Here is a 23,945-nt window from a genome sequence, read left to right on the forward strand (position 1 = left end):
CACAATGCCCAAAGTCAGCAGGTCTCAGGGATGAGACTGGGAGTGACAGAGGTGTTGCTGGATGCACTACTGTGAACTGATTTGTGGGGCAGCAATTCCAGGCCATCCATCATGGCTCACATCCTCTCTCCAAAGCCACATTTATTTTCATGAGCCGCCTCAGCTTGTGCCTTGTTGGCTCAGCAATAATTCAGCACAAATACAAACCCACACAAGGCCAATGGATATTTGCTCAGTACTCTGCTGTTTCAGTCAGCTGAGCCATCCAAAACTGAAATTCCTCCTTCAGATCCTAAGGAAATGAGCAGGGTAAGACCTGAAGTTGGGTAAATTCTGAGCTTGGATCTCATGGTTTATGTACTCCTTTGTTTTTGCCATGAGGTTGTGCTGCTTAGTGTATTGATTTACTGACTAAAACCCTTTTTAACCCTTTTTTTGTGATATTTTTTAAGTCAACAACATACTTTTCTCCTTATTATATGATAGGAGCTCACATAGCCCAGATCAGCATCGCTATCTAAGCACCTTGATATTTTTAAGGCATTTTTTCCCTCAATTCCATGTGAGGTAGGGACAGCAATTGTCCCCTTTTCATGGCTGGGCAGCTGAGGCGCAGATGGAAAATCCCCTTCCTGAAGCCTCAAGGTGACTGCAGTCAGGACCAGGGTTTATCCAGGTCTCCTGCATGCAGAGTTAATCTCTAATTGCCCAATTGCCCAGAGAAGCTGTGGCTGCCCCATCCCTGGAAGTGTCCAAGGCTGGATGGGGCTTGGAGCAGCCTGGGACAGTGGAAGGTGTCCCTGCCCATGGCAGGGGTGGAATGGGATGGGATTTAAAGTCCCTTCCCACCCAAGCCATCCTGGGATTCTGATCATTGCTCCATCCTTCTCATTCTGGTAGGTAAATCACAGCGGAGTGATTTTGAATTTGCATTTTTGGTTACTTTACATCATGTGCTCCATGACAAAGCCCCTCTCTTCAAGCTCACTGCTCTGGAAAAACAGCTTTAATTTTTTATTTGCTATTCTTAGCTGTCAGCCATAAGGTTTCATCATGTTCCTCCAGAGCCTGAGATAAAGTGATTGTGGCTGAGGACATTGGCAGGATCAGAGGAGGGCTGGTCATCTGCTGCAGCATGGGGTGCTGAGGAGAGGGGATGTAAAACAGAGGCAAAGAGCCCTGGGGGAGCGGAGGGAGGCTCATGAAGCAGCAAGAAAAGGAGCCTGAAGCAATCCAGTCAGGGTCCTTGCACTTTATATGCTCATGTTCTTCTGGGACTTTGGGGAGAAGTAAAAGCAGTGCAGTTACTTTCTGTATTTAATGGGGCTGGGCTGTGCGTGTGATAATAAAGAATTTAAAACTAGGAAAAAAGCTGGTTTAGCTGTGGAGTGACTAATCAAACTCCACCAAAGACACAGGCACTTGGGAATTTGTTACAGATATTTTATGGATTTAAAAGGATATCTCCTGCTTTAGAAATGCTTTTGCTTGATTATTCATTTTTTTTTTCTAACTAAAGGGTATTTGGGTTGATATAAGAGCTTAAACATAGAACCAGTAAAACTGCTGCTGGCATATGTGACTATTTCAATATGCTGCTTCAAAATACAAGTGATGTACAAGTTATTGACTGCTGGTATTGATCCCAAAGCAGTTACCAAGTACTTGGCATTTTCAGATGCCAGATCCAATTATTGATATAAATTATAATGCAAGAGATGCTGTGCTGAGGGGGGATTGGCTTTCAGAGAAGGACAGTTTGCAGAAGGAGGGAAGAGGAGCAAGTAGAAAAATTAAAAAAGGCTTCCTGACTGTGGGTAAACAGTAACCACATTTTTTTTTTTTTTTTGCCTGTTGGAGGCCTGGTTTTTAATCACCCCACAAGCAGTTTTCATTTCTGTAGTAAAATTGCTTGTGGTTCTATTTAATTTGTTTCTGCAGGAGCTAGCTTTGGTGAAGATCTCCCAGGAGCTGCCGGGCCTTTTAGCACAGCACGTACAGCCAGTCAATGAGAAACGATTCCCTACATGGGAAAAATTCCTCCAAACATTTCTTAGTCAAGGTAAATAAGACTGCAAAGTCGCTGTGAAGTGTTATAAGGAGTAATTATGCCATATTGTCTGCCATATTCTTGTTAGTCTTGGGCCCATTTAAATATTTATCTCCTTTTATTTCTCCATTATGCTTCAAATGTTCATTTACCAGTGAATTATAGGCCACTGTTCTATCACTCTTTTGTCCTGTCCAAGCGTTTACCTGTATTAACTCTGGATTCTGAATCCATAAGCACCAACTCCTTAATCCTTGGGTGCTGCACCAAAGACTGTCACATTTGGGGAAAGGCATTAGGGAATTTCAGCACATGAATGTAGGTAAATGTGAGAATATTTCATATATACATTTCTTTATGTATTTCTTCATGGAAGAGACAAGGATGAATCAAAGCTTTGAAGGTATTTTTCTTTTTGAATAATGCCACTTAGCACATCTAGTACCAATTTTATTACATAGTAGTTTATCCCAACATAACCCAAAATTGGGTTATGGCATTATATGCAATAAAAAGGCAAATCCACGATTCCAAACAGTTGTCTTGGTGATCTTCCTGTGGAAAACCATGCTGGAAGCTGTTATTTCCATGCCGAGTTCCTTTTGTGGATGAATGCCACAGGCAGACTCTTATCTAGGACCATTGTACAGATGGGAGTCCACAAGATGAGCTCGCAGCAGGAGTTATCCTACTCCCTGTCCCAACATTGCACTTCCCAGCTGTCCTGGGCCTGGTGTTGACCTGGATTCACTCCTGCTACCCCAGAGCCTGTTTCTCCAGTCAGCTGGGGGATTTATCCAGTTTGGAAGTGGGACTGAAAAGCCACTAACTGAACTCCTTTCTCCTCCAAGAGATCCACAGTTCTGGCTCTGCTGCTCCCATTCCACTGATTTATTTGCTGTATCTCCAACCCCCCCTGGAGCTGGTGGCTCCATCCTGTGCACCCTGAAGGGCAGCACTTGTGGATTTGATTCCAAGCTGGACAGATAATTCCTTTCTAATTCCAGGTGGAGTGATCGAAGCCTTCCCGTTCTCTGCCAGCATCACCAACCTGACAGTGGATCTGCTGATAGAGCCAACAGGGGAGGTGACAATGGTGTCATCTGGAGACCAGCTCCATGCTGAGGGACCCCTCAGATCTTCTGGCACCACCATCCCACAACGTTCCGTGGATCCAGCAGTTCTTAACTCACTCTGCTCAAAAATTGGGGAGGTCTGTAAATCCAAAGGAGTGCTTGGCTACTTCTCCGTTGATTTTGTGGCTTTCACCCATCCGCAGACAAGGGAGCAGCAGGTGAGTGGGGCAGGTCTGTTACCTCACACTGTCTCCCTGAGATCAAGAAATGCCAACTTTCCTATGGAACTCCAGAAAATGTCAGGAGAAAGCTTTGCCCTTTGGAACAAACAGTTTTCAAACTCTGGGGCATGTGAGCTGAGGAAAGCATGTGGGTATTCTAACAGCATCAAATGTAGACCTGATGCATCTCCTTGTTTTTCACTCTCATGATGTTTTATTCTGGAATCTTCACTGAGGACCCTCAGTATTTAAGATGTGTTTGACTGTAAAAGGGAACATCTCTGGATTTTAAGGCTGTGGGGAACTGCAGAACTTTCAGGTTTTTGGTAACTGATCCACTGTAGGGTGGCTGTGGTGAACCAGAGAATCAGAATAATCATGGAATCATGGAATGGCTTGGGTGGGAAGGGACTTTCAAGATCATCTCGTTCCATCCCCTGCCATGGGCAGGGACGCCTTCCACTACCCCAGGGTGCTCCAAGCCCCAATGTCCAACCTGGCCTTGGACACTTGCAGGGATGCAGGGGCAGCCGCAGCTTCTCTGGGCACCCTGTGACAGGGCCTCACTCTCACAGTAGTTTGTCAGCTCTGAAATTCAGATCCCAGTTATATGTGACTCCCAAAAGGGATGTTCACAGCATTGTAATTAGAATTCTGGATAAGCCATATTGGACAACTTCCATGGAAAGTTGCTTTAAAAAGATTAAGGGATGACATTCTCACCCGTGGAAGTCCATGGGAGTTTTGCCAATTGCTTTACTCAAGCCAGGATTTCACTGAAATGCAGGAATACTTCCTGGATTATTAAGGTTGTGACATTTCCTGGCACAAACAAGGACTCATTAAATTATTCAGTAATTCTTGTGGCTTCTTAGAATTCCTGTCTGCTCCATCTTGGTTTTCTTCCCTTGTTCCCATCTAATTTTACCTTAATATTCCCATGTTTATCAGCATGTACCACAACTTCAACATTATTTAAGCACAGGTTTTTAAATTTAACTGGATGTAGAGGTAATTAGTGAGGCCATCTGTCTTGGGAGAGAAAGATCACACAAAGGCTTGTGTTCCTGAAAGCACAGTGTTTTTGGCAAACAAGAAATCCTATTAGACCCTTGGAAGATCTGCTCACTCATTTCACAAGTGTACATTTGAATGCAGTAGATGGAAGGCTCAGATGCATTTCCTGGGAGTCCAGGATACTCAGGAATTCTTTCCAAGTGTGTTTTACAGAACATATTAACCTTTGGAGAGCACTAGGAGCAAAGGGATGGATAAGGAACAACATGTGTTGTCACATACAGCTCAGTGGGAGGACACAGCCTTGGCTGCCACAAGCCCCTGGCTGTGAGATCCAAGGGGCAGGGAAAGCTGGGACTCCACACAATTCCCTGTTTGCCTCAGGAATCTATTTCTATCTCAGTTACAGGCACCTGTGCCTTGTTCCTGAGGGGAAGGGAGATGGAGACGCTGTTTTCAGTGTTTTGGGGAAGAAGTGGAGAAGAATTAGGTGCAGAATTTGGACTGAATCACTTCTGATTCCCACTTTATTTTCCAAGATGATCATTCAGAGCAAAGCCTTGGCCCCTCAGAGTGAAATCCTCCCCAGTTATTGACTGTCAGATCCCTGCTGCTCAGATCCCAGCTGGGAGCTGCACCCAAATAAATCCACTGAATTGAGTGGGAATATTTAAACAGATCAACTTCCTTACCTCCACAGCTCTGTGGATGGATAGTTTGAAGAAGCAGGATCCTAAGTCACCTTTTCTGTGGGTCTGATGGCTTTTGCACAGCCTCAGCCTTTCCCAGCAGTAATGAGGGAACACTGGAAAAACACTGGAAAAACGGGATTGGACAATTCCCGCTCATGTCTGAGGGTCTCTCCAGACAGAACACAGCATTTTCTATGTGCTGTTTTCCAACAGGAGCCACGGTGTTGTCATTAACGATCTCCCAATCCTATATCCACCAGGACAGAGGAGTTGTAGAGCCCTAAAATTGAAGTTTGTGGGCGAGCCCCAGCCCATCCCAGCAGCTGCCACGAGATGGCAGCCAGATAAGAGCCTGCCAGCACTGCTGGAATCAATTCTCGTGCAAATTTTAAAAGTCATAAAAGACACTCTCTTTCCAGCGCCTCAGTTGCATTAATATTTTACTAATTGACATTTTTACAGTATCGTTCAAGCACTTCTTTAAAAATAGCACGGGTGCTCTTTACAGTAATGCAGACGTCGATACCAGACGCAGATAAAACAGTTAAACGGAAGAAAGCAGAGCTGTAATTTAGTAACTCTTTAAGAATTTATGTTTTCTTCCCTTCTCAAGTTTATGTTTTAAAGCTGAAGCATTTTTATGGAAGCTGTAAAGAATTCCAGCATAATTGTGACTTTATTCACTTGAGATGTCTTCTCCATGAAGCACCGGCTCTGAAGCTGTGCATGCCAAAAGAGACTCTCCTGGAAGCACATATTTCCTTGGATAAACAGCCAGCAAGTCTTGCAGGATGTATTTCTAACTCATTTTTTTCCACTGGTGGGATTCTGGAGAGTCCTGATCTCTGTGCTCTGCTTAGCTTGACCTAAAACCAGTCTTAAATCTGTCTAAAATCTTAACTACTGCCTCTACCTTCTGCCTTTGAACTTTGAAAATCAAGTGTCAGTTCTAGGCTGCTCTGTTCCAGTTTATTTTCTGAACATAAATTCTGAAAATCCCTGAATTTCAGGTGAAAACTCCTTGTGTTCTGCTAATTTTCCATGCAATCCTATCAGGATTTGACACCTCCAATCATAAATACGTGCAATTAATATGTGCCTTTGTTTTATATGCTCAGAACATGAGGATGGGCTCAATAATAGATGTTTGTTAATCTGTAGGATTGTATCGTTCTTTACTTAAACTTGACCTCTGCACAGGTCATCTCCTAAGAGCTCCTGATTTACTGGAGGAGTTGGTTCATCTGGTCAGACCCCTTGTCCAGGCTCTGTGTTTTCCCATTTCTGTAGCAGCACAAAGGGGATTTAAAGGCCATTTTTATGTTTCCATGTCAAAAGGGAATCCCCTGCTAGGATAAAGCTGGAAAATCTTGTGCCATCTGATCCTTCTTCCTTTCTCCCCATGTTAGGGATGTTCTGGGTCATGGCCAGGACAGGAAGGGACATGGCCACAATAACGTGTTCTCTGAGAGTCCTGAGCCAGGAAAACAATCCTTGGGGGTGATCCCAGCTGGCACCAAGAAGTGGCCATTTGGCTGCTCTAAGTTCCAACAGGGGTGGTTCAGCCGCAGGCTCAGGGATGAAAGGAGGTGGACAGGTGGCTTCCAGCCATGTTTGCCTTCCTCCTCCTCCTCCCCACACCTTATATTGGAAAATGCAAAATATACTATGATTTTACTTAAGTAGAACGTGAAGCTTAACAAGGTTTTGGAGCTCTCCTTTGTTACAGTAGGGGAGGGCATGGACACCTTCCTTCATGCCCCTGGGGATCCAAGCCCTTAATTTTGTAGGCAGCAGCATAAATTGGTCTGAGATGATGAAACCATGTCCAAAAACTATTTAATCCTCTCTGGAAGAAAACAGAAACTCCTTAAGCCAGTATTTGGTCAATCTCATGATTTCCAGCACAAAAGTTGCTCTGCTAAAAGTGTTTTCTGTTCTTCCCTCTTCTCACAGTCCCTTCCTTGGGCAAGCTGGAGCCATTCCCTGGAGCAGGGGATGCAGGAGTGCTCCTGTCCTTCCCAGAGCAGCTCCTGGGAATGTGCCAGCGGGCACTGGAGCTGGGCTGGCATGCTGGGGTTTTGTTTAGATGATGTGAAATGGATCACACGAGTAATTAATGGGTTTTTCTCTACATCTGAAATCAAAACAATGTCACTTGCACGTATTCTAATTGTAGTCACTGACAATGTGGGATTTGGGGAGTAACTCCTGCACAGTGTACGTGCTACCCCACGCCTGGTAGGGTTTGTGTGAATCCCTGAGAGGGTGGAATGAACTTATCAACTGCTAATGGCTGCTTAGGTTTGCCAGGCTGCTTTTTTAATGTTTTATCTGCTGGTAAATCCTCAACTCATCCCCTGCATTTTGCCAGGACTCTGCTCTGGTACTCACTTCAGTTGCGGGGATGTCTTTGCTTAACCTTTTTTATGGTCGCCCTTCAGTCCAGCTTGCCTCCTGTGGCTCTGTTTGTGCTCAGCAAAGCTTCCAGGTGTGGTTTTTGAGGTCAGGTGTAATATCAGGGTCTGGGTTAAGAGCAAACGGTTCCATTGGAGCCAGTGAACAGCCCTCAGATATCCAAGTTTTGGGTCCCTGGCTCTCTCATGTGGCCCTGCCACCTCTTTCTGAGGGCAAAGTTTTAACTGAGAGTGTAAAACCTAGCTCAGACAAGATCTAGGACATATTGACACAAATTTGTTGATAATATTTATCAAAATTAATGGAACACTCCCAAAATATGAATAGTTTATCATTATTATTTGGCTCGTTGAAAAGGTTAGCACATACTGGAAAAGTACAAATGGACAGCAAAGTTCTTCCTGTCTTGCAGAAGTGATGATAAACAATAAATTATTGAAGAAAATTAAGTATTATAATTGGGGAACAGTCCTCTATTACTAAGTAAAGCCAGCCATTAGCATCCAATTTGCATTTTAGACCATGCAGCAGGAAATATTTAAGTTGACAAATAGGATCTTTAATACAGCAACAGATACTTGGCAGTTAGATATTAACAACTGTTACTGGGGTGATTTATTCCCCATTATAAAGGGCATTACCATGTGCATATGATTCTGAAATTAACTCCAGTTTTCCAAGAGGCCTTGGCTGCCTGACCCCTTAATATCCTTATAATGACTCCATTTACCATTCCAGGGCTTAGGCAAGTTGTTCACTGGGAGATTTGTTTTAAGGGGTCCACTGTAGGGCAGATATTGGTGTGTAGGAACATTGCTCACTGGCACAGTAGGCACAGGGATTTTTTAAGTGGGAAAAACTCCTGGGAAAACCAAGCTCTGGTTATTGGGGTGGAGGAGCCTTGCAGAAGCAATTCATAGTGCTTCCCTCAGCCTCATAAGTCCTGCCTGAGAAATTATTTCTGAAGTTACAGAAGAGTTCTGGTTGTTCCTGTTTGGAAGTGGTTTGTGGAATCATAGAATCCTGGAATGGTTTGGGTTGGAAGAGACCTTAAAGCCCATCCCGTTCCACCCCCTGCCATGGGCAGGGACACCTTCCTTATCCCAAGTGGCTCCAAGCCTTTTCCAACCTGGCCTTGGACAATTCCAGGGATCCAGGGGCAGCCACAGCTTCTCTGGGCACCCTGTGCCAGGGCCTCCCCACCCTCACAGGGAAGGATTCCTTCCTAAGATCTTCATGACTGCCGGCACTGCTCCAGCGCCAGGAAGCCAAAAGCAGGAACGCCAACACTTAGAACAATAAAGGCAGAGACGTTCCTTCAAAATTGCTGAATTTTACTCTTCTTCTTTTCAGTTTATTTGAATGCCCCTCTTTGTTTTGATTAGGTGTGGGCAACAGACCTTGACCTTTGCTACAGTGACCAGCTGGCCCTGACTCAGCTCCTGTTGTACGTGACAGATGGAAATCTGGATTGTGGCTCCAGCCGCCTGCAAGGACCTCTTGGATCAAAGGAAAGCAGAAGCCAACGGATTCAGCACGAGGGGACAAAACCTGTGAGCAGTGAAATGTTCCCAAATATAATCATTCATGTCACTACCAATGAGTTTATCTGTTCTAGAGGAGCTGAATCTGCTCTCTTCAGGTTTTAAACTGCTACTCTTGGATTTTACAGGGTTAATAAAGTCATGGGATAACAGCACAGTAGCAGTTAAAGTGAAACAATCCCATCCCTGGAAGTGTCCAAGTCCAGGCTGGACAGTGCTTGGAGCTCCCTGGGATAGTGGAAGGTGTCCCTGCCCATGGCAGGGATGGGACTGGATGGGCTTTAAGGTTCCTTCCAACCCAAATGTTCTGTGATTCTATAAAATGGGAAGAAAGGTCTTTAGAAAAGTGAACGTAAGAAATGTATGTCTGTGTACATACACGTGGATAAAAAACAAAGGCTGTGTGCCACATTTTGACAGAAGATCCACAACTCCCTTTTTTTCCATATGTAGAGGAGGGAATGTATCACCATTCCAGAAGTGTCATGGAGCTGTAATTTAGAGGTTAACGAGCTCTTGATCCATTGTTCTCGTCAAGCAACCACTTTTAGTTGGTGAGAAGTAAATTAGATCTGATTAGTCCCAGTAGTCCAAGTTTTAGAAATGAAAAGTAATCAAGTAGCAACTTTTTTTTTTAATTAAACTTCTGTCAGAATTAACATGAATTGTCATTATATCCTTTATTTTTAATTCTTCCTGTATTTCTGAGATTTTTATCTCCTGAAGAGTTAACTACAAGACTGCAGTCGCCCAGGAAAAGAGAAAAAGAAACAAACCAAGAGACAAATGTTTTTACAGCACATGATCTGTAATGAATGATTAAGTAAAACACTTTGTGTAAAATTATGATGTTAATAATGATTCTGTCCCTTTTAATTGATTAGATATTCTCCATGCTGGTAGGGTTGATTTTGATAAAATGGAGCAGCCCCGGAGTTTGTGTGAGGATTTTATTTTTAGAACTCCTTCTTTGAAAGAACAAATTTCCTAGATACTGCTGCTCCTGTAATTATGTACAAAACCAATCACTCATTATAGTTAGGATACATTATCTTCTAGACAGATGAGGCTAAATAAGCAACACATTAATAATTCATCCTGCAGTTCATTATGCATGTGTATGCATGCTTTGTAGCTGAAATAAGCACCTCATCAACCTGATGCCAACCCTTAAACAATAGTTCTGTGTTATTGCAGCCACATTCAAGTTTACGCTTGTTAAACTGCTGCTTGGATTATTTTATCAAGCATTCATTTATTTGTGGTCCCCTACTGCAGAGAACAGATTTTGGAAGCTCCTTTTTTAAGTTAATGACTTGAGCAATGGGTGTTATTAATTCTCAGAATATTATAAACATGATTAATTTTCAGGCAGAGATGTATTAGATAAGGATTTCAGCTATGTCAACTTAAATGAGTCAATGTCAAAACAAATATCATTTTAGGGAAAATACTGTAAATTTCATGCTTTGACGTGCAGTGTCCCTGCTCCCAGGGAACAGTCCAGCATTAAAACTAACATCAGGAAAGACCTGATTTAGGAGAACAGCTCTCCTCACTGCTCCTCAAAGCAACATCTCTGTTCTTCTGGCCTAAGCACTGCTAAGAGTTTAAACTCGATGCAGCACCGGCCTTTATCCAAGGGGGAGAGAGGGCAGGGTCAGATGGGATATTGGGAATAAATCCCTCCCTGTGAGGGTGGGGAGGCCCTGGCACAGGGTGCCCAGAGAAGCTGTGGCTGCCCCTGGATCCCTGAAAGTGTCCAAGGCCGGGTTGGATTCATAGTGACCTCACAGAGCTCAGTGTCCACTGAAGCTGTGAAAACACCAAAATGTGGTTCATAAAGAGCCATTCTGTAGATCTGATCTATAATACAGGGGTTTATGGAAATGTCTGTGTCCAGCAGACCCTCTGAGGAACAGGAATTTCTCCAAATGGACTCTTACTCCACACTTACATGAGTTCACTGGCAAAACGCCATTTATAGAATCACAGATCCCCAAGATTATTTGGGTTGGAAGGGACCTTAAATCCCATCTCATCCCACCCCCTGCCATGGGCAGGGACACCTTCCACTGTCCCAGGGTGCTCCAAGCCCCGTCCAGCCTGGCCTTGGACACTTCCAGGGATCCAGGGGCAGCCACAGCTGCTCTGGGCATCCTCTGCTAGCCCCTCCCCACCCTCCCAGGGAAATTCCTTCCCAATACCCTATCTATCCCTGCCCTCTGGCAGTGAGAAGCCATTCCCCCCATCCTGTTGTTCCATCCCTTGCGAAAAGTCAGTAATTTACCATGTAGATGTTGGGTTCTGATATAAACTGGTGTGAAAATGAGGAATCCTGTGTTTTTCTCTCCAGCCTGCCCCAAGCAGCCTGCGGTGTGCCGTGGCCAGCAGCCAGCTGAGGCATTCCAGCCTCTCAGAGATCTCCTACAACCTTCTCCTCCACACGTGTAAAGCTCGTGGGGTTGGATTTGACCTCCAGGTATGAAGGGGAAAGATGAGAAAATGTGCTATTCGCTCTGCAGAATTTTTGTTTGTAAATTCTAATATGGTAAAACCACTTAGAGCAATGTAAATCATAAATCATAGAATTGTTGGGGTTGGAAAACACTTTTAAGATCATTCAACCATAAACCCAACACCCCCATGTTCACCACTAAACCATGTCCTTAAATGCCACATCCACCTATTTTTCTTTCCAGTTATGTGTGTGTAAAACTTCTAGGGGTTAATCTACTTCTTGATAAAAATAAGTGTGTAAGGAGATAATTTTTAAGATGCTTTTGACCATCTCTTACTGCTTTGGTACCCAAATATTTGCTGTTGAATAGATTCTGCTGCATTTATTGTATTCTCTACAATAGGTTAGAGCAATAATCTGTTTAAACTGAGCAATAATTCCTTACACACAATTCCAAACCAGCCCTTCTTACCTATGGGTGTGTACTTAGTGTAACAAACACGTTTATTACCATTACCAATATTTTAGGAATAAATAAAGCAGCTTTGTCCTTTTATTTAACAGGAAAAACAGGGAACAGTGTTTGTATTGTATGAAGACCAGAAGCGACACAGACTGGGAATGATGTAAGTGTGGGCTGTCCCTTCCCCAGGGTGACAAAGAGCTGGGAGCACTCTGGGTGTGCAGGGAGTGATAAAGGCCAGGGAGGGAATGAACAACCTGAGCACCTGGCTGTCACCTCCTGCTCACAGAAGTGCACTGACTTCTTCCAAGATTAGCCTTTGGGAGGGTTTTAGGGAGGCTTTAAGCATTTCAGTAATAAAAGAAGGACAGGAATGTGCTGAGCCCAAAGGCTGGTGGCACTGCAGGCTCAGGACCTGCTGGAATTGGCTTCAGGAGAGCTGTATTCCCTGTCAGGAGCAATCTCTCACATGGATTAGCACAGGCTTACTCTTCTAGGCAACATTATTAAAAACCTGACTTCCAGGAGGCAAGGAGGGTGAAGTTTAATGCTTTTTTATATTGTTCTTCCCCAAGTTTCCTGCCAAAATAGGATGTAATAAGTGCGGAGCTGAAGCGTTCTGTTCTCAGCCTGTTCTGTATTCCTTTGATGCTGCAGCTATTTCATTAATGACCTGGATAACAAAACAGCTTCTTCAAGTGCTGGATGTGCCTGCAAGTGTTCTGGAGGGCAGGAATAGAATTCAAAATGATCTCCACAAATTGAAGAAACAATATGAGAAATAGAATTAGATTTGGTTGGAATCAGATGTAAGAAATTACATTTAGAGAGCAGTAATGAATATGAGGAACAAGGAGGTTTTGGGAACAGGATCTGTGAGTCAAACTGCCTGCAAGCCATGATGTCATGATCCTATGGAAAAAGGTAAACAGTGTATCCTGGGAGACACTGGAAGAAATCCTGCTGTTCTATGAGAGGGAGGCAATGAAAATGTTGAGAGTTCTGGAGAGCATGACTGACATGGAAAGACTAAAGAGGAGAGGGAGGGCAAAAACGGGATCTGTTAATGATCTCCCAGCACTGAAAAAGCCTCTGCAGGAAGGAGAAATCCGATTTCCACGTTTTTGGTAGTAGGACAAGAAGAAAATAACCTAACTTGCCGCAAAGAGGATTCCTGTTCTCTACCATCACATTTTCAGTGCAATTTCATAATTAATTAATTGGGAAATATTTTCAAGATTGTAACAGTTAGAGCTTATAAAATAACTGAAATACCTGAAACATCTATGAGAATTATCCATTTTATTACGTCAGAGATCTGTGGTCGATTCCAGTAAATGAGAGACATTATTCCTCAGTGTAATTCCCTGTTCCATAAGGGATGGGAGAGTCTGTATGGACCACTGGGAAACCAAAGCCTCAAAAGCTGTAACAATCTAAGGAATGTTGACACTGCTGAAATTTTTTTCCCAAATTTTGGGCTGAAGCAACAGTTTTTGCCAACTAATGTGGGTGATTCGAGGGTTCTGCTGCTTCAGTCCTACCTCAGCAGTAACCTTTTACTTGGAGTAGCTGAAACCTCTCTGCTTACTTCCGCTAAGTTGATTAATAAAAATTATTTATTACACAAATCCTTTCTGTTGACAAGGTAAAATGGAGCCTCATCTTTCATATCTCCCTGAAGATTTTCACCTTGTGAGATTGAAAATCCTCATTAAATTCCATCACCAGGCAGGCACAAATGAGAGGGCGATTGTTTTTAAGCATGTGAAGGGAATCATTGGTAAACTCATTTGTTTGGATATCATTAACAGAACAATCGGAGAGGATCTCCAGGGGGTCCTCCTGACCTTTGCTCGCAATCTCTTCATCATCCATCAAGAAATATCAGCACCTAATATGCAAGGCGAGACCAATTTTAAGGTGAGGTGTTAATTAACTAACGATCCTGGTTAATTTCTGTACAAGGCCTGCAAATACCTCATGCTGGATCATAAACAAGTGCTAAACCATTCCTTTTTTATCACTGGCTGTGTGTGGTTTACAGTGTCTGGGTCAGTGTAGTCGGTCTCCCACGGAACCCGTTAGTTAAATTTAAGTTTGAAACTTTTTCTTTGAAAAGAGACATCCTTGAGCGTGAAATTATTTGTAATCTAATGCTCCTGAGTGTCCTTTGGAAGAGCAAAGGAGCTGTTGGCACTGCCTCACACAGTTCTGTCACAATTGCCTGCTTTATTTTAAAGGGACACCATCAAGGTAAGAATCTTAAATTAGAAACAAATTTCTCAGTTAATAATAGCTGCTTAGATTATTAACACTGATTTCTTTTAAGCAGGCAGCCACTGAGTACTTAATCCATTCGTTCCCATCCCTCACCCCGCCATCTATTTCCCAAGTGGATTTGTTCCCAATTTTCTCTGCTCTTTGAATGTCCCCATCTGTGGATGCTCTGGGGTGGAGAGGGGGAGGCAGGACAAAGCACAGGGGCTGCTCACTCTGGGGAGGTTCCCCCACCTTTCCTCCAGAGCTCCTCTGTGATGACCCCACTGCCAAAGGAGCCAGGAAAGCAATAATGAATCCAACCCCGTGCCCTGGAACAAGCACTCCTTACAAAGCTGCTTTTTGATTCCAGAGAATTGCTCAGCCTCCCACAGGGACTTCCTTTGCTGAGCTACATCACCTTTAACTTTATAAAAACTTTCCAAGATCCTGTCTCTAAGTGTTTTGTGAAAGGTGAAGGGGAACACTGTGTTAGATTTGTATCTTAAGTCATGTCACATAATTTATAGCAGATTCTTTCCACTCTGAGTAGATTTTCCCCTGACAAGTAGAGTGTGAAATGACAGATTTTGGGGAAGACATAATTAAATTTCAACATGTTACAGAACAAACAACAAAAAAAATCCCCATTTTTTTCAGTATGAGGGAATGAAAAGCAACAACTGAAGAAAAATATAAAAGAGAACTTTTCTTCACTGCGAGTTAACATATGTGAAATAAAACACCTGTTAGTTAATTAGGAGTACAAATTGTATTTTTATTTACCTGAGATTTGTACATATTTACTAATAATTCCCCCAAGTGTCCCCAAAGTAAAAGTAAATTTAATTGGTGCATCCTGTCCCATGTAACCCTGTTACCTGTTCAAGGCAGGCACTGCCAGCTGTGCACCCTGGCTGCTGGATTCCATTATAATGCCCATTAAATAACTTGTATTCCTTGAATCTGTTACAGATGGCAATTCGAGATATTGAAGCAATTCTAGGAGTTGCAGCAGAAAACAAACTGAAATTGGAAGAAGAGCAACCTTGGGAAACAGATGCTCTGAAAGAATAGTTAACAGAAATTGTTTAAGTGCCTCATTCCTTATGCTTCTGGAAATGCTTCCTCATCTGTAAGAACAGGTTTGGTTTTCCTTCCGAGTTGGTGTGTGAAGTAACATTAACTGAGACAGAACATCTCTGTGATTCCTGAGTGTGGCATTTGGAACATCCCATCTTTCTTGTTGAAAAGCACAGGATCATCGTGATGCTCCTCATGTCCCTGTTGCCATTCCTGAAGTTCAGCACCCGGGTTAAAAATCTTATTAATGGGGTCATGCTGCCTTTATCACTGACTCAGAGCAGGAGATCAGATCTACTGAAAAGAGCCCTGAGAGCCCAAATTCCCTTTCCAACAGGCTGTGTTCTGAAATACAGGCTTCTGGCAGGAAAGGAGGTCCAGTGTTAGACCTGCTGAAGGGAGTCCAGAGGCCACCAGAATGATCAGAGGGGTGGAGCCACCCTGCTGTCAGGAAAGGCTGGGAGAGTTGGGATTGGTCAGCCTGGAGAAGAGAAGCTTTGGGGTGACCTCATTGTGGCCTTCCAGTACCATAAGGGGCCTAGAGGAAAGATGGAGAGAGACTACTCAGAAAAATCTGGAGTGACAGGACAGGGGGGAATGGCTTCAAACTGAAGGAGATTAGGAATAGTTTAGATATTGGGAAAAAATCCTTCCCTGTGAGGGTGGGGAGGCCCTGGCACAGGGTGCCCAGAGAAGCTGTGGCTGTCCCTGGAAGTGTCCAAGGCCAGGCTGGATGGGGCTTGGAGCCACCTGGGATAGTGGAAGGTGTCCCTGCCCATAGCAGGGGGTGGAATGGGATGGGCCTTAAGGTCCCTTCCAACCCAAAATATCCCATGGTTCTCCTGCCTATAAATGCCATCTTAATTTAAACACCATTTTAACAGTAATCCCAGCAATCCATGTTCCTCTGCAGTACTGTCTCTATTGTTATGCTGCTTTTTCTATTATCTAAAGACTTTTGCAGCAGTTCTTTTGTGGTCATTTTCAAATTATCAGAAAGAAAATTAATGGCACTAATTCATCAAAAGAATTCTACTTGCACTGTGATTCCCAGAATTCCATGACTTTTGCAGGTCTATCCATCTGTATTTTGGATACTGGTGACTCTTTTGGTCACAATTGTTAAAGGACAACATTATATTTGTAAAATTACCTTTATCCATCAAATCTTTAATATCCCAACAGACAACACATTCTACATTTTACTATGGAAGAGCAGATCTCAGTGAATGGAGACTATCATCCTAGGAATGGCAAGTATCCTTGGGATTACTTCCCAAAAATTAAGGCAAAGGCAGTTTTAACACAAATACTAAATGAGACTAAGCAGTTGCACAAGATCAGCACCCAGTTTTTCCAATGCCAAATCTTTGATCCCGCAGCATCAGACATTATTTTTTGTGGAGCCTTTTTCTCTTCTACTTTGGTCACAGAATTAATTAATTGCAGATGAGAACATTTGCATAAATGCTGATTCCTGCTTCAAATAAAAATCCAAAGGAGCATTTTTAATTCCTGTTTTATTGCTGTTTTACATTGATATTGTGTTGGATTTGAATATCCCAGAGCCCATGTAGATTTTCCCAAGGTGGAATTTAGCCAATGGCTGCACTCGAGCTGGTTTCCAAAGGGTTAAGGAAAAGGAAGCCTTGATCCAAGCCAGAACAACATAAGGTCTGAGAGGCTCATTAGTTCACTGGCACTTAATAGACTGCGGTGTCCTAGGAGGAAATGAAACCTGCACTTCCTTATGGCTTTGTTCTACCCTGACAAAAGAAAACTGTACCTGTTTTTGCAGGAAACAAGTGACCTGAAAGTTCCCATGGTGAGAGAGATTTCTCAGCGTGTGTGAAGTGTGAAATGTATTTTGAGGGGGGAAAAAAAGTTTTTAATTACTACTAACACTTCTGAGCCTTGAGCTGATGGAAGGATTGAAACTGCTTTGCAGTCTCTCACATTCCGCTCCCATGCTGCTGGTGCCAAAAATGTAGGGCTTTTAGCAATGCTGCAGATTAAAAATGAAATTATAATATTGTTAAAAAGTCAGGAATATCATTCTGTTCACACTACTGGATTATTTATTCCCACTCATTAAAGGAGTAATAGAGTTGTTGAACTGCAGCTAGAATTTCAGAGCAGGAGCTGGATGGGAAGAAAACAGAACAAGTGTGAAGCAAAAGATTAAAGGTGACCCAGGTGTGGCTTCTCATCAGAAACTGCCCCAAAAACTGCCAGACTTGGACAAAAGCTGGAGCTGGTTCCTCAGCTGCAGGGTGTGGTGGGAATGCTCATGGAAGGAGGTGAGGGACAGCGGATTTGGCATCAACTGCAAAGGATGCAGACAATTAAAAGAAAGGATTTGTGCTCCCCAGGAGTCAGAGCTGGAAATGGAGATGTTTGTTTAACTGGCACTACTTTGTGGATTTTGTTTCAGCAAGAATTTAGCGTAGCACAGAGTACTTCAGGTCATTCTCCTGAAAGAGCTACCTGGAGCTGATGATACTGGAAACTGGGTTTCCTGGTTTAGGTAGTTGGGTTTAAAGCCCTGGACAAAAGAAAAAAAAAAAAGCTTTTAGCCCACATTTCCATATTTAGAATGACAACTCTGAGCACAGAGCAAAAAAAAAAAAAAGTAGCTCATCAATACAACCACTTCCTGATGTCTCCTGAAATGAAATATTCGCCCTCCCTGTTTCCTGGAAGATCTCCAGTACCTCAAGTTCAGGAAAATTTACCACCTTCCCTCTAGGTTAAGGTAACAAATCCCTGGATTTCTAAGGCTGTCCTTAACATTTCACAGTGATTACTTACTATCAAATCCATCTAACAATGGGATACTGTAGATCTGAGGCATTGTACAGATCCTCTGTATTTCATTTTAGACTGTAGATTTTGTTATATTGATGAAAAACAAAAGATTAGGAACTACAGTCATTGACAACCTTCATTAATGTAGTTAATGAAATACAACAGCAGAGTATCACTCTTAAGGTTCAATACTTTATTTCAACCCTTCACCACAGTACCAGATTCCAGCTTTTCTATCCTCAGCCACTGTTACCACTAATAAAGAAAGATATTAAAGCTAAACTATATGCTCTATTATTTATAGGGAGGTGAACTTGAAGGGGAAATTTGTTGCTGGTGATGATTAATAATTACTTGTTCAACACACACGTAGTACAGTAAATAAACAGGGCACATTGTTGGGTAGTAATTGATTAATTAGCACGTTCATACTGGACAGCTCAATGGTTTAAGATTGCTGAGTTTGAGATATTGCTTGCAATTATTGAAAGGAAAAATCTGTTTCCATTTCTCGCTTTTCTGTACGGTCTTTTTTCCCCCTCTCAAATAGAATGTTTAATTGTTCAAAACCTTAGCTTTTCCTTAGAAAATGGAATATAGGCTGTGATTTTAAAATATTTCTCTTGAAAGGGTCTGACACTTGAAAGCATGATTTTTAGGGAATTCTGCCACGTAAACCCAATGCAGCCGGATACACTTTCTCCTGAGTGCAGGTTGATGCTGCAGGTACTGCTGTCAGCACATCAGTGTCAACAAAACCTTTCTAAGAATGTGATTGCCTGACTTTTTTTGTGATACACCCACTCATCCCTCGCTCCGTGCAGGTCTCAGGGTGACCCATCCCCTCAGCACGGACAGCTCTGGCATGGCCTTGGCACATCGGTCACAGAATCACTGAGGTTGGAAAAGCCCTCCAAGGTCATCGAGTCCAAGCTCTGCCCGATGCCCACCTTATCACCAGCCCAGAGCACTGAGTGCCACGTCCAGGAATTCCTTGGACACCTCCAGGGACGGGGACTGCAGACCTCCCTGGGCAGCCCCTTCCAATGTCTAATCAGCCTTTTTGGGAAGAAATTCCCGCCGATGTCCAACCTGGCCCTCCCCTGGCACAGGCTGAGGCCGTTCCCTCTCCTCCTGTCCCTGTTCCCTGGGAGCAGAGCCCGACCCCCCCGGCTGCCCCCTCCTGTCAGGGAGTTGTGCAGAGCCAGAAGGTTCCCCTGAGCCTCCTTTGCTCCAGGCTGAGCCCCCCTCCCAGCTCCCTCCTGGGGCTCCAGACCCTTCCCCAGCTCCGTTTCCTTCCCTGGACACACTCCAGCCCCTCAATGTCCTCCGCGAACCGTGGGGCCCAGCCCCGGGGCCACTGTCCCGCTCCGTTCCGCGGGCGATTCCCGTTCCGTTCCCGGGCCGTTGACCCGCTCTGTTCCCACCCCCCGGGCGGCGCAGGCGCGGTGCGGGCGCAGGCGCGGTGCCCCGCGGGATGCGGGCGCTGCTGCGGCGGCTGCACGGGGCGGCCGTGGCGCTGCTGCTGTGGCGGGGCCCGGCCCCGGCCCGTCCCGCCGCCTCCGAGGTGCTGAGCCAGCACCTGCGGCAGCGCCGCCTGCCCCACTGGACCTCGTTCTGCGTCAAGTACAGTGCGGTGCGCAACGACCAGTTCGGCCTCTCGCACTTCAACTGGCCCGTGGACGGCGCCAACTACCTGGTGCTGCGCACCGGCTGCTTCCCCTTCATCAAGTACCACTGCTCCCGCGCCGCGCCGCAGGACCTGGCGCTGCAGAACGCCGCCTTCACCGCCCTCAAGGTGCTCAACGCCGGTGAGTCCGGCCCGGGACGGCTCCGTGAGGGGCGGGCGGGGCCGGCGGGGCAGCGAGCGCCGGAGGCGGCGGCCTGAGGGGCAGCGCCGGTGGGGCCGGGACGGCAGCTCGGACCGGGCAGCTCGGACCGGGCAGCTCCGCTCCGCGCCCTCTCCGTCTCCTTCTCTTTCCCCTTCTTCCTCTCTCCCTCTCTCTTTCCTCTTATCTCTCTCCTCCTTCTGTCTTTCCCTGTCGCCCTCTTCTTCCTTCTCGCTTTTCTCCTCTCTCTCTCTCCCCTTCTCTCCTTCTTTCTCTCTCCTCCCTCTCTCTCTCTCCTCCGCCCCGTCCCCTCTCCTTCTCCGGCTCGGGCCAGGAATTCCCGAGCTGTAACCCCAGGGAAGGGGTAGAGCCGTAAATCGACCCTCGCGGGGGGGCTTGACCGAGTTCGCGTTTCTCTGACCACTTGTGACAGCGACAAATCAAACGCTTGGTATTTAAGCGGCTCACGCCTTTGCCAGGGAGCATTTTCCAGCTGGAAATCCGAATGCTGTGGATGAACTTTTGTCCTCTAAGCAATTCTGAAGCGAAACTCTGTTTCAGGCAGTGTCTGATGAAGGAATGGTCAGACCGCTTTGATCCTAATGTGCTGCTGGAATATAAATCCTTACAATAAAAACGCTTTATCAGTACCTTATTGATATAAAAGTAGAGATAGTTAAGTTTTGAAAGATATTATTTCAAAACTTTGGCTGCAGATTCAATGCTTATTTGAATGCCGGCAGCGACAGTGGCATAACATTTCATACCTTCTTTGTTTTCATATTTAATTTTTTTAAATCTCCTTTTCTTCATAAGTCTTCGTAGACTTTTATTCAAAACATGGCTGCTAGTCTTAATTTTCTGATCTTTCCAGACTGACATAGTGAGAAAATATAATCACAAAGACTGATTTCTTCACGGCACATTTAAATCTGATTTTCTTTTTCTCCCCACCCAGTCACGCTTTTCTCTTTCTCAGAACTACCCTTCATGTTTCATATTTAAAAGATGGGAAAACATGATTAAAAAGGCAATTCACTTCTTTCAGAATCCTGCTTAAGCACTTGGATAGCATCAAAGCACGTTAAAATTGGTGTTTCTGAATTCAGGGCCTAAATCCATTTCTGGTTTTCCCTCTAAAATAAATAGAATATTGTCTGTAATAAATGGATAAATTGACAGTGCTAAGAAATGTCACTTTATATATATATATATATATACACCTTTTGCCCATTGCAGTTCTGTTGGAGTTGGTAGTCTTGACTGCTGATCTGATTTTCCCCAGAGCAGCTTCATGTTGATCTATGGATTCACTGCCTATTTTGTTTCTTATTTCTGCTCTGACATAGACTCCAATAACTAAGTGGATGTGCAGGGAGTTTCGGTTTAGTATTTGGAGATATATATAGATATATATATATATATATTTAATCCGTAGAAATCCTGTGTACGTGGCAATGTTTCACTTCTTTCATGTTGTTATCCTCCTGTTTTCTTTTTGTACTAATTCCTGCGTATTGCTGCTTCCTGCCTCATGTCACAGGAAAGGTGTTAAGCACTGATAGCTGCATTTAAATAAAGACAAAATACTTGTAAGGCAGCTTTTACAGGAGTGCTTTCCCCTCTCATTTCATTCTGGAGTCATCATTCCTCACTATTAATTTGCAGTTTGGATTTCCCTGGCTTGCTCTGTGTGTGTAACGTGCTTTTATCTTTCCTTAGGCATCCCAACTTTACTGTATGGAATTGGCTCCTGGTTCTTTGCCCGTGTCACAGAGACTGTTCACACGAGCCATGGCCCAGTCACTATTTATTTTCTAAATAAAGAAGATGAAGGAGCCATGTACTGAACTCAGGCCCTGGAGTACCTGTCCTCTGGTGGGTTCTGTGTCACAGCTGCTACAAATATCTGCTGCCTTTGACTAAAAACAACTAAAAAGTCTTGGTTTTTACAGTGTGTTCTCATATTCAGTGTGCTGTTTCAGGAAGCTTCATGGACTTTTTGGTCATGAGAGATTTATTTTTGCAGAGGTCTGTAAAGTTGAGGAATGAGCAGCTTTGGGAGAAGAATTTCTGAGGGTATATCTAGAAGTCAGTGGCTGGTGCTGCTGGACAAACTTGTGGTAATTTAAAAAGATACATTTATCAACGTAGAGGACTGAATTGTAGCCTGTGGGCAAGGAAACTGAATGCACTGATATTTTCAGAATGTCTCTGAAAAGATAAAGCTGCTCAGGTTTAGAGCCTGTCCAGATGTTTCATAATGCATTGATTGTCACAGTTGTAACTGTGTCTGAGTGAATCCATGGCACTGACTGTTCACAATCACCTGGAAGAGCCTTTGGGAAAAAAACCCACCCTAAGAAGTGCAAAATGGCTGTATCACATTTCTTTAAATTATATTTAAATAAAATATCCAAAATACACTTGATGCTTGTATCTTTTGCAATTCTTGAGCTCCAGATGTGTGTTACTATTTTTCTTTTGGTGGCTTTATAGGTAAGTACAAAACCTAAGTGATGCAGAAGATTTAGTCCCCTATGCTAATTCACAAATTGCTGGTATTTTTAATTAATGAGGAGAATGAGAAGAATACTACAAGAGTATCTCATTTTTTTGATGCAAAATAACTGATTTCTCCAGCTGTAACCGAGCACAGCTTTTAGGCACAAACAATGACAAAATTACTTCACTGGGAAACCTGGGCAAAGCCAAAGCTTTTGGGGAACTATTTGTATAGTGGAAATATGGAATTAATGGAAACAGGAAGACCTGTACAGGATCTGTTGCTGGTGCTTGGATTTAGTGCCAGCAATTAATGCTGTCAGTTCCAGATCTCACATCTGGTGATGGAAGTTGGTCATTCCAGTTTTCATAAGTCAAAAAATAAATGTAAAATGGGTAGGGGCTGGTTGTGAAGGGTAATCACTTTTCCTCAGTAAATGATTATCAAGCTATGACTACAGTATAATGTCATTTAAATACTTTTTAACTTAATTCCAGATAATAGAAGTGTTTCCCACTTAATGAAGCAATCCATGTGGCTTTTCTGAAAGCAGCACTAAACACTTGAATCAAAGAAGTGCTTGCACTGTTAAGTTTTGGAGAATGTTCTTGGCACAAGTTAAATGTCTCAAAGATGAAGAGATGGCATTACAACAACCCTCATTAATAAGAAAAATAGCAGTTAGCGTTTTTCTAGAGCTGATTTGCCCTGTAAAATAACTGCAGCTCATAAGTTTAAAGTCAAATACTGCTCATTCATTGCCACAGAGCTCATCAATACCTGGCTGTAAAGGTTTAGGCTCAACACAAGGTTGATAAAATGGTTTTTAATTACCAGACTATAAATACAGCTCTTCATTGGCGCTGCAGCTCCACTCACTGCAGCTTGTTTGATTTCTGATAATGGGCACTGCTGACTTTGCTTACCTGTTTTCCAATAAATGCAGGCAACACACCCCCCTGTCCATACAGTGATGGGCAAGTCTCCTTAGAGAACATCTCTGACAAACTACCCTATTGATTGCTGCAATTCTGTGCTGCTTGCAGCATTAAATAGAGCCCTGATCTCTTGTTCAATGATCTCACTGTGTAACAATTAAGCAAATGTAATATTTTCTTGTATTACATGAAAATCAATAGACCTCTTGCTCTTACAAAGTTGATGGTGCTAAAGGATGAACTAGGAGATGTCTGAGGGCAGAGTGCAAATATGGGATCACTCATTCCTTTCATTAAGGCTTGTGTAGGAGCACTTGCAGTACTTCAGAGGGAAAATAGGCTGTTTGTAAGGGATAAACCTTGAGTTATTAAGTCACAATGAAATAACTTTCATGTATGAATATAAACCCAGTTGCTTGTTCTCAAAAATAAAATGTTTCATCTGACTTTCACTCTTGTTTTCCTATAAATACCAGCTTCTTACCATCTGTTTTTTTATCACTTTTTGGCCTGAATGTAAGATATTGAGGGCCAGAAACATTTGTACCACTCTGTCTCAAAAACTTCTTTAACATTCAGG

The 23,945-nt window shown here is 43.6% G+C and overlaps 2 protein-coding genes across 8 annotated transcripts in view; both read left to right on the forward strand.

The window, feature by feature from the left end:
* The window catches only part of IQCH (IQ motif containing H), a 50,172-nt gene extending 34,772 nt beyond the window's left edge, over positions 1-15,400 (forward strand). For 6 of the 7 annotated variants that reach the window (XM_048318075.1, XM_048318079.1, XM_048318078.1 and 3 more), the window contains 7 exons: positions 1,942-2,062; positions 3,058-3,344; positions 8,860-9,027; positions 11,375-11,500; positions 12,044-12,105; positions 13,757-13,865; positions 15,177-15,400. In XM_048318075.1, the coding sequence (XP_048174032.1) occupies positions 1,942-2,062; positions 3,058-3,344; positions 8,860-9,027; positions 11,375-11,500; positions 12,044-12,105; positions 13,757-13,865; positions 15,177-15,278 (975 nt within the window). In that variant the 3' untranslated portion in view covers positions 15,279-15,400. The remainder of the gene's footprint in view (positions 1-1,941; positions 2,063-3,057; positions 3,345-8,859; positions 9,028-11,374; positions 11,501-12,043; positions 12,106-13,756; positions 13,866-15,176) is intronic. The other variant, XM_048318081.1, reaches the window with a different exon arrangement.
* A 4,169-nt stretch (positions 15,401-19,569) lies between these two features.
* On the forward strand, positions 19,570-22,347 carry C13H15orf61 (chromosome 13 C15orf61 homolog). The gene is made up of 2 exons (XM_048318289.1): positions 19,570-19,903; positions 21,644-22,347. The coding sequence occupies exons 1-2, from the start codon at positions 19,570-19,572 to the stop codon at positions 21,769-21,771; spliced, it is 462 nt and encodes a 153-aa protein (XP_048174246.1). The 3' UTR covers positions 21,772-22,347.
* Positions 22,348-23,945: the final 1,598 nt, after the last annotated feature.

The sequence above is a fragment of the Corvus hawaiiensis genome, chromosome 13 (genome assembly GCF_020740725.1).
Source record: "Corvus hawaiiensis isolate bCorHaw1 chromosome 13, bCorHaw1.pri.cur, whole genome shotgun sequence".
Lineage (NCBI taxonomy): Eukaryota > Metazoa > Chordata > Aves > Passeriformes > Corvidae > Corvus > Corvus hawaiiensis.

What these genes read in the sequence shown, in the direction of transcription:
- C13H15orf61 (XM_048318289.1), top strand. Translation starts at nt 19,570, where the DNA reads ATGCGGGCGCTGCTGCGGCGGCTGCACGGGGCGGCCGTGGCGCTGCTG. An exon ending in CCTCAAGGTGCTCAACGCCG is followed by an intron (nt 19,904 to 21,643) that starts GTGAGTCCGGCC and finishes ATCTTTCCTTAG; the next exon opens with GCATCCCAACTTTACTGTAT.